This window comes from Grammomys surdaster, unplaced genomic scaffold (genome assembly GCF_004785775.1).
Source record: "Grammomys surdaster isolate TR1022 unplaced genomic scaffold, NIH_TR_1.0 125742, whole genome shotgun sequence".
Lineage (NCBI taxonomy): Eukaryota > Metazoa > Chordata > Mammalia > Rodentia > Muridae > Grammomys > Grammomys surdaster.
The window spans coordinates 1640292-1650870 of NW_021620574.1; the positions used below are offsets into that span (position 1 = coordinate 1640292).

The following is a 10579-nucleotide window of genomic DNA, read 5'->3' on the forward strand; positions in this document are numbered from 1 at the left end:
CTCTCTCTCTCTCTCTCTCTCTCTCTCTCTCTCTCTCTCTCAGGGTTTCAGTCTGTGAGTGGAGAGCCCTCTAGTGTTCATTTTACCCACTAGATTCAGACTGACCTTTGAGAACTAAAAGAAAAGCCAGACCTGATTGCTCTGCGGATAAGAGCACTGGTTTTTCTTCCAGAGGACCCAGGTTCATATCCTCAGCATCCATATGGCAGTTCACAACTGTCCATAAATCCAGCTCCAGGTGATCTGACACCCTCACACAGGCATGCATGCAGGCAAAACACCAATGCACATAAAAATAGAATAAATTTAAAGAATAACCAACAACTATGTGGTATTAAAGCAAACCTGAGGATAAAAAACGTGAAACGAAGCAGTCGGTACCCCGGTTAACCTCAACCATCCTAGCACGCACAATTTGCATTCCGTTTCAGCGGGTGCTGACGGACGGTAGTTTGAACCAAAGAGAAAGAAAGTGGGTATACGACTAGAAGAAAAATTCAATGGACTGATGTATGGAGCACTCGAAGGAAGAAATCAATAATAACAAGTATCCCAAGCAGGCAGTTTCTTTCTCTCTCTCTCTCTCTCTCTCTTTTTTGTTTTTTGTTTTTTGCTTTTGTATTTCGAGACAGGGTTTCTCTGTGTAGCCCTGGCTGTCCTGGAACTCACTCTGTAGACCAGGCTGGCCTCGAACTCAGAAATTCGCCTGCCTCTGTCTCCCAAGTGCTGGGATTAAAGGCGTGCGGCACCACTGCCCGGCCCAAGTGGGCAGTTTCTAAAGATCAAGAAAATGAGGAAGCCAAGGTCCCATCTGGAATGTTGAGTAAATAGTAAGACACTTAGGGACACTATTGGAATGTTAACTTATTATTTATTGGGAGCAGGGGGACAGTTTGGGGCTGTTAAGGAATTCATTCTCCTGGGGGGCCCAAGGTTGCCAAGATACCTTCCTACAATTGGAGTAGTTCTACTGTGAAACTGTACTACCTTCATTGTGAAGTACTAAGCTACTGCAGTGAACTAATCTTTAGAAGGCAATAACTTCTCTCACAATTTTTATAAAAAAAACTTTTTCAAAAAAGGCAAAATATTTGTTACCGTATAAACTTTCTCGCTGAAAGCTGCCAGCTTTGACTGAAATTAACTGCAATATCTACTAGAAGGTTCAAGAAAGACTGTGCTGCGAAAGAACCTTGTAAGTCGAAAGACAACACTTGGAAAATTCTTTCTTCTACAGACACGGAACCTTCGGCGAACCACATTACCCAGAAGACGTCGCGGCCCGGCCGGCCCTCGCGCCGTGCATTCTGGGATTAGTAGTTTTAGGGGCTTATTCGTCAGCTTGCGCGATGCTGGCCCAGGAACTCGCTTTCCCGGCTCCCCGCGCGGCCAGGGTGCTCCTCCGTGATCAGGAAACGCGAAAGATGGCGACTGTTCGGCGACGTTGAGGCCGCGTTAGGCGGTTTAGGCGCGGGGTGGTGAGTCTTGGCGGTGGAGGCGGCTCCCACGAGTTTGGAGAGTGGGTGAGGAGCGGGAAGATAGCCGTAGCCTCAGTCTCTGGGACCAGACGGGGAAGAACGTCTCAGGGAAGGGGCACGAGCCAGGGCAGCTCTGGCGGGCAAGAGCGAAGGAGCGCGGGCCCCGGGAGCAGTGTTGGCTGCCCGGGGCACAGGCCACCTCCAGGACTATATTATGAGCCTAGACTTTGGCCCTTGGACATCGCGCTTGCTATACGTCAGTCTGACTTAATTCTTGTTCCTTTACTTCGGCCAGACTGGAACTCTGATGTGCTCCCAAAACCCACTCCATGCCTTCCGACTTCGGCGTTGCCAGTATTACTGCTTCTGCCGGAGATTAGTTCTAACCCTGACCCACAGTTGCACATCTTCAAATTCTACCCATACTTTAAAAAGAGCCACTTCCTCTGTGGATCCTTCCATATCCTCTTTACGAATGGAAAGAAACGACAACTTTGGATTCTTCGTCTGAGCGTTCTTATCTTGGCGTGTCTCATGCCTTCTGCTGCTTCCTGTGGACAGAATTTCATTTTGTAATTTCCACAGGGCCTGTAACTGAATTTTTGCATATATAGTAGCGCTTCATTAACAACTAGATGAAAATAATTGGCCTTTGTCCTACAAAGAACTGGGAAGCACGACCAGAGTCTTTTGGAGACCGGGTCCTCTGTAGCTTAAGCTGGCCTTGAATTCACTAGGCAGCTTAGTCCGTTCTTTGAACCCTCAGTATGCCTTTACCTAGTGCTGTGATTACAGTTGTGGACTACTAAGCATTTTCCGTAATTAAAAAAGTCTACATATTTCCCTGTAAGTCACCAGAGTAATTCTTTTCTAATGTAATTTTTGGTTGTATCATACTCTGCTTAAAATTCTTCTAATGTTCTCGTTGAGATTAGGTTGAACTTAAAAGTTAGGGGCCTTTGCCCTGGCCCCTAACAGTGTAGTTTGCTTTTATTACCAGTTCCCATTCTCTCCCAGACAAACATCACTCAAGTTTATAGTCTTTTTCTTTCTTTCTTTTCTTCTTGTTTCACTACAGCTGTAGTGAAAGCCACCATAACTTCCACTTCCCCCCAAATCTAGTTCCTACTCTTGGTTTTAAGTTGAAATCCAAGTACCTTTGCCCCAGTTTCTAATAGTTTCATGATTTGACTTCTACTCGTTCATCTTTTTCTCTTTCTTTCTTTTTCTTCTCTCTCTCTCTCTCTCTCTCTCTCTCTCTCTCTCTCTTTTAAAGTATGTATGGGTGTTTTTCATGCTTTTATGTTTGTATACCACTTGAGTGCCTGGTATTTGAGGAGGTCAAAGCAAGGTGTCGGATCCCCTGGAATTACAGGAGCTTACCACCTGTCTTGTGGATGCTGGGGACTAAACTCAGGTCCTCTGGTAGAGTAGCCAGTGCTCTTAACCACTGACCCATCTCTCCAGTCCCTGGCCTTGTCTTTTTAAAAAATTATTGGTTATTTGTTTTACTGTTTGGTGGTAGGAGACCTGTGTGCAGCACGGTGCCACGCATAGACGCAAGAGCACAACTTGTGAAGATCAGTTCTCTCTCTGTCCTGTGTGTCCCAGGGAACAATCTCACAGGGTCAGGTTTGCTAGCGGACATGTTTTCCCATTGAGCCCGCCTGTGGCCCTCCCACTGACCTTCTCTAGAATCAGCGTCCCCGAGGGTCTGTACCCACTCAGACAAAGTCTCTGGAGAGCGTCATGCTGACCCGGTCATTCCCTCAGTGTTGCTGTATCTCTCTGTGAGCTCTCTTTCCCAATCATCCCATGGCTGTTTCTTCTACCGTCAGATCTCAGTGTAAATGTCAACCTAAGAAGTCTTCCTTGAGCCAGGCAGTGGTGGCGCACGCCTTTAATCCCAGTACTTGGGAGGCAGAGGCAGGTGGATTTCTGAGTTCGAGGCCAGCCTGGTCTACAGAGTGAGTTCCAGGACAGCCAGGGCTACACAGAGAAACCCTGTCTCAAAAAACAAAAAACAAAACAAAAAAAAAGAAGTCTTCCTTGAGAGTCCCTCCTTCATCTTTCCATATCACATTACTCTGTCTGGTTACCTTTTTGGAGCTCATTCTGAGTATCTGAAATGACGAGTTAACGCTGAATTCATGCTTCCTGAAATCAGAGAATTTCTGTTAGTTACGGTGTCGTCTCCAGGACCCAGAACAGCTCCTGGCACTAGAAGGTGTTCAGTGTATGCTTGTCGAAAGAGTGAGGCCAGATGTGGTGCACGCACTTTTAATCCCAGCACTTGGCATTAAAAGCAGATCGAGGGAGATCTTTGTGAATTTGAGGCCATCCCGGTCTACATAGTGAGTTCCAGGCCAGCCAAGGGCCACATAGAAAGGCAGTGTCCCAAAACAAACAAACAAACCAAAAACCAAACAAAAAAGCCAAGGATGCTTTCTAGAGAAAGCATTGTTTTCCTTTGGGCTGTTTTCTTAGGGCTGTGAGTAGAAGAGCCATTCTGTGAACTACATGGTAGACTGATGGAGACTGCATGATAGACTGATGGAGACTGATAGACTGATGGAGACTGCATGATAGACTGATGGAGACTGATAGACTGATGGAGACTGCATGATAGACTGATGGAGACTGTTCTGTCATTTTCTGGTTGATTGTGAGGTGAAACTTCAGAAAATCCTGTTTGTTGGTTTTGGATTTTTCATTCTCACATTTTCCCTCCTTAGGCAGATGGCAGCTCCTGACACTGGAGAGGAGGATTGTAACAAAATGCTTAGGGCATTGATGTCCAGCTACATCACCTGGGAATCAAATAAACTCTTAAGATGATGTGCCCCAAGTCAGGGCTGACGATGGGATAGAGGCGGTTTCAGACTTGCGTGTCCCTTTAGCCCCTGGGTGAATTCGTTTTTATAGTTGGAGAACAGTTGGCAGTGTGCTGTGTGTGCAGCGTACCCCAGGGAGGAGGGGAATAGACCAGACTCCTGCTCAACCTCCCAGGAGGACAGTAGATAGGCCTGTCTACCTAAAGAAGACAAACCGCCAGGCTGGGAGACCCGAGGAGACATTGTCAGCCTATCAGTCAGTCACCTCTGAGACTTCTAGTTGAGACACTTTCCATTGCTTAATGTTTTTATTGAAATAATTGTTGTTTCCCAGGCAGCTCCTGGGCACCCTTCACGTTTTTTCCTTTGCTTAACTAGAGATATGAGGTGTGTGTGTGTGTGTGTGTGTGTGTGTGTGTAGGTAGATAGTTCAGAAGTTGACATTAGGGGTCACTGTCTACCATATTTAATTTAAAAACCCTTGACAGTCACATTTATTTATATTCTGTGTGTGTGCACACACTCACTTGCCACAGTGCACGTGTGGCGGTCAGAGGATGAGCTGGAGGAGTCAGTTCTTCCTTCTACCGTGCAGGTTCTGGGAACCAGACTCAGTTTGTCAGACTGGGGATCGAGCGCCTTCCCTCACAGAACCATCATAGCGGCCTCTGCATTATCTTTTGAAACAAGGTTTCACTGAGCCCAGAGCGCATCAGCTTGGTCAGGCTGCCCACCCAGGCTTCAGGGTCGGTCTGTCTGCCTGAGCAGCACTGGGGTTTCAGTGTGTGCAGCACACCTGCTCCTCACACGGGTACCGGGTCCAGGTTCTGGTCGTCATGCTTGTGCGGTGGACACCTGAGACCAAGCCATCTAGAGGTGCATTTCTTTACGTCTGAGTAAAGTGTTTTGTTTCTCCTCTGGGGTTTTGTCTTTTATTTATTTATTTATTTATTTATTTTTTTTTTTTGGTTTTTCGAGACAGGGTTTCTCTGTATAGCCCTGGCTGTCCTGGAACTCACTCTGTAGACCAGGCTAGCCTTGAACTCTTGAACTCAGAAATCCACCTGCCTCTGCCTCCCAAGTGCTGGGATTAAAGGCGTGCGCCACCACCGCCCGGCTATTTTTGGTTTTTCGAGACAGGGTTTCTCTGTATAGCCCGGGCTGTCCTGGAACTCACTCTGTAGACCAGGCTGGGGGTTTTGTCTTTTAAATGGTGTTGACTACTTTTTATTTTTGAGATAATAGTCCCGGCTAGCTCTGTCTCAACAATCGAATAGTGAGTATATAAGAGAAATCACAGGGAGACAGTATAGTGTAATAAGTAAGTACGGGCTTTTCAAGATAGATACCAGGTCTTTGCTACTTAGAACTGTGTTACCTCAAGCAAGTTAGTGTACGCCCCTGTGCCGCAGCTTCCTCATCTCTGAAGCAGGTGTACTGACACACGTACTAGTGGCTTTCCCGGACTGTACCTGACGAGTACTTGTCTTTCTCACCCAGATGGCAGGAGAACTGGCTGACAAAAAGGACCGGGACGCATCACCCAAGGAGGAAAGGAAGCGATCGCGGACTCCTGAGAGAGATCGTGATAGAGACCGAGACCGGAAGTCCTCCCCATCTAAAGACAGGAAGCGGCATCGCTCACGGGATAGGCGTCGAGGAGGTAGCCGTTCTCGCTCTCGATCCCGTTCCAAGTCTACAGAGAGGTAAAGTGACTTCGTATTCTGTTATGTGAGGAGGGGGGCAGGGTATGTTTGACACCTGCAGTGTTAAGCAACTGCTTTTTGTACAGGAGCCTCCCCTTGTCCCTGATGACCTCCAAGGACACTCAGCGTTCCCATTCCTTTTTCGTCCGCTTTTCTGAAGTGCAGTCTCACTGTGTAGTCCTCCTGAGGCGGTGCCGATAGGTGTTCCCATGGTACCCAGCTGAGTGACTAGTTCCTGAAGATGGAAAGTGAGCTTTCAGTGAGATGCAGACGGCTCACCTTTTTCTCACAGCCCCTGATCTGCCCTCCCTCCTAAAACATAGCTCAGTGACAGCGCTCAGGAAGATCCTCTTAGATCAGGACCTGTACTGCCAAGGGTCAAGTCTGGGCTCAGTGGTAAAGCACTGGCATGCGAGCCTGAGGCCCTGAGCTTGGATCTTGAGCACACAGGTGAGAGTTGCGTGTGGCAGCAGGCACCTGCAGAGCCCCTGTGGATGGGCTTGCCTGGCCAGCCAGCCAGCCAATCTGTAAGCTCCAGGTTCTCTGAGAGATCCTGTTTACAAACAGGAAAGAGGGCTGGAAAGATGGCTCAGCGGTTAGGAGCACTGCCTGCTCTTGCAGAGGTCCTGAGTTCAGTTCCCAGCAACCACATGGTGGCTCACAACCATCTGTAATGGGATGCCCTCTTCCAGTGGGTCTGAAGGAAGCAACAGTGTACTCACGTACATGAAATAAAGAAATCTTTTAAAAAGAGACAGAGAGAGAGAGAGAGAGAGAGAAACAGCTCAGAGCGCTGACTGTTCTCAGAAGACCCAGGCTCAATTGTAGGATTCTGAACACCCACATGGTGGTTCACGTCAGTCTGTAACTCCAGTTCAAGAGGATCCAGAGCCCTCCTCTGGCCTCTTTGGGCAACAGGCATACATGTGGGAAAACACACGTCGAAGGGGTTTTGTTGTTGTTGTCGTGGTTGGTTGGTCGGTCAGTTTTTTAAGTGGAGGGACTGGAGAGATTTCCCAGTCGTAAGCGTAAGTACCTAAGTTCAAATCCCCAGCATCCAAGTAAAAAGCTATGAATGCCTGTAATCCCAGAACAGGCAGGCTCCACAGGTTCATTGGCCAGCCAGAGTAGCGAGAGTGGTGAGCCTCCAGTCCAGTAAGAGCCCGTGTTAGTCAGGTAGTCTAGACTCGGTGAAGGGATGGACTTAGCAAAGTGAGGCCGCAGGCAGAGCCAAGGCTTTCTCCTCACTCGTCCTCAGATGAGCTTCCAGCAGAAGGCGTGGCCAGATTAGATCTGATTAAAGGCTTGTCTTCCTACCTCAAAGATTTGGATTAGAAGTGGGTCTTTCTACTTCAGATTAAGCAAAAAATCCCTCACAGATGTACCCTCCATCTTTGGGTTTTAGTTCCAGACATGGTTAAGTTTACAACCAAGTATAGCCATCATAGAGACCTCATGTTTAATGCCAAGAGCTGCAGAGAAAGCCATCTGACGCCCTGCTTGTACCTGCCATGCATTCATCATGCACATGTACACCGTACACATGTGCACGCACTCGCGCGCGCGCGCGCACACACACACACACACACACACTCACACACACACACACACTCACACTCACACACACGTGCGCGCACACACAGATCTTGCTAGAATTTCCTCAGAATTTCCCTGAGAAGTACACTCTCCAGTTTGTTAACCGATACTTTTAGGAGAAGAGAGGGTAGAACCTTCTCAGGCCTCGGTGAGGTAAGAAACTCTAGAACCAACCAGGGATTTCTTCAATTTTCTGTCTTCCAGGGAGCGGCGGCACAAAGAGCGGGAGCGAGATAAGGAGCGGGACCGGAATAAGAAGGAGCGGGAACGGGACAAGGATGGTCACCGACGGGACAAGGACCGCAAGAGAGCCAGGTCAGGAGTGACTGGGCTTTAGGGGTGTGTCCAGCTCTCCTCCACGGCTTAGCTTCATGGAAGAAAATAGGTTCCTCTTAGATCCCACTGGTAGTTTCTACAGAATCGATTTCCTCAGAAAGTGTGTGCCTTTTCCATTGATTTGTTTGTTTGATTAGTCAGTGTCTTCTTACACGTAGCACTGGGTGGCCTGCAACTTGCTGTGTAGACCGGTTATGGAAGGCCTTGAACTCTTGCTCCTCCTACCTCGCTCAGCCTCGGAAGTGTTGGGATTACAGGTGTGAGCCTCTGTGCTCAGCTCAGCGTCTCAGCTCAGCGTGTATCCTCTGCAGAAAGTAAAGCGGCTCGTCCTTAAAGCAGCATGTGACCAGTGAAAACGATTAGCTACTCTCCTTTCCCAGAAAGCCCTACAAAATGAAGTAACTCGAGAAGGTCAAGTCTTTACACTCACTTTAACACTGTGTAATTGCCCAGGCCACCAAGGTAGGCATATTTGAAAAGCCACCAGGTATCTGAAAAATGTCCCTGTAAAGCAATGTGCGGCATCCGAGCAGGGTAATGATAGAGTCCCAAGATGTCCTGAGCCCAGAGGGGACTGGACAACAGGGTCAGCGCTCCCAGAACAGAGCTGAGAATGCAGAGTCTGCTGACCAGACCTCTAGTCATTGGACAGCTAGGGGAGCAGAATACCAAAGATGCACTGCTGCACTGCAGAGCTGTGGTCAGGTTAACTCTGGTGTGAGCTTCCCTCCACATTGATCCTCATGGAAAAGGAACGAACTGTTTCCTGAGCCTGACAAGTCTGAACAAAAGGAGACCACATCCCAGGAAAAAACAGGAAACAAGAACTTACGGGGCAGGGATTAGTTCAACATAAAATAAATGCAAATAAAATTAAAAGAAAAACAAGAAAGTAAAGTGGGGATCAGATGCCAGCACCCACAATTAAAGTCAGTGCTGCTACTTTCTCCCGCTGCGACCTCAGTGCTGTAGGGAACAGAGGCAGGAGGATTGCTGAGACTTGCTGGCCACCAGCCTCGCTTCAGGTTCAGTGAGAAACCCTGTCCCGGAGAAGTAGGGATGAGAGTGATAGAGTAGGACATGTGACACCTTCCTGTGGCCTCCGCACACACATGGACACGCACACACACAACCCAGCAAGCAAGCTCATTCAGGTCATATTTTGAAGTTCAGATTATTCTTGGAACTGAGAAATTACTTTGAAAAACTTATCAGTCAATCAAACATTCCTATAGCTTCATTATACAATTCACTTTTTATACAAAATAAATTTAGTAGGGTATCTTTTTTAAATTTTTTTTCTTTTTTTTTTTTTTTTCCGAGACAGGGTTTCTCTGTGTAGCCCTGGCTGTCCTGGAACTCACTCTGTAGACCAGGCTGGCCTCGAACTCTCGAACTCAGAAATCCGCCTGCCTCTGCCTCCTGAGTGCTGGGATTAAAGGCGTGGGCCACCACTGCCTGGCAAGAGTAGAGTCTTAATTACAAAACGTAGATTTCTTTATATTATGTGTGTGTCTGTGTGTTCTTTTTTTGTTGGTTTTTTTTTTTTTGTTATTTTGTTTTTTTGTTTTTTTGTTTTTCATGACAAGGTTTCTCTGTGTAGACCTGGCAGTTCTGGAACTCACTCTGTAGTCTGTAGACCAGGCCAGCCTCTGCCTCCCAAGCGCTGGGATTAAAGGTGTGGACCACCACCACCCTGTCTGTGTGTGCATGTGTACTGTCTGCATGCCTGGAGCCCTTTGAGGTCAGAAGGGCCATGAATGCCCAGGGACTGGAGTTCTATGTGGTTCTGAGGCTATGATCCATCATGGGGGTTCTGGGAACTGAACCTGGGTCCTCTGCAAGATCAACAAGCGTTCTTACCCGATGACCTTGTCCCTCTGGAAACTTACTATGCAAAGTGTTTTTTTGTTTGCTTGGGGTTTTGTTTATTTTTTCTTTTTTTCCTTTTTTTTTTTTTTTAGAACAAATATTGATTTATTAAGGAAAAAGTGAGGAAGAGCTCCGAGGACTGGCAAGATGGCTTAGCAGGTTAAAATACTTGCTGACCAACAAGTTTGATGACCTGAGTTTGATCCCCAGAACCCACAGGAGGAAAGGAGAGAATTGATTTGCATCAGTTGGCCTCTGACCTTGTACATATTTACAGGCATGTGCGCGCATGCACATGCGCGCACGCACACAGACACACAATGTAGCAATAAAAGAGTTTAAATGGTGGCACATGCCTTTAATCCCAGTACTTGGGAGGCAGAGGCAGCCAGGATCGAGGCCAGCCTGGTCTACAGAGTAAGCTCTAAGACAACCAGGGCTACATGGAGAAAGCCTTTCTATAAAAAAACAGAGCGAGAGTGGAGAGAGAGAGTGGGACAGGCTCCAAGGGAGCCTCACACTGCCGCACTACTGTGTTCTTACCAGGCTCATGGTGTGGGGGAGAGGCAGAGGCAGAGCTTGAGGACCCCTGTAGGGCTGCTGTGCTCTCTTACAGCTTAACATCCAGCAAACGTGAAGAAGCCAAAGCTGGGAATACTGAGCAGGGGAGACAAACCAGGGTACCAATCACAGGCTCTCCTCAGCTGGGTGGGGCTCAGCTGTGTCAATCACAGGCTCTCCTCGGCTGGGCGGGGCT

The 10579-nt window shown here is 47.8% G+C and overlaps 1 protein-coding gene across 2 annotated transcripts in view; it reads left to right on the forward strand.

Annotated features, from left to right (window-relative positions):
• Positions 1-1392: 1392 nt before the first annotated feature.
• The window catches only part of Ddx23 (DEAD-box helicase 23), a 19281-nt gene continuing 10094 nt past the window's right edge, over positions 1393-10579 (forward strand). Inside the window, exons 1-3 of one of the 2 annotated variants that reach the window (XM_028788299.1) lie at positions 1393-1478; positions 5813-6018; positions 7819-7929. In XM_028788299.1, the coding sequence (XP_028644132.1) occupies positions 5813-6018; positions 7819-7929 (317 nt within the window). In that variant the 5' untranslated portion in view covers positions 1393-1478. Of the gene's footprint in view, positions 1524-5812; positions 6019-7818; positions 7930-10579 lie in introns of both variants that reach the window. The other variant, XM_028788300.1, reaches the window with a different exon arrangement.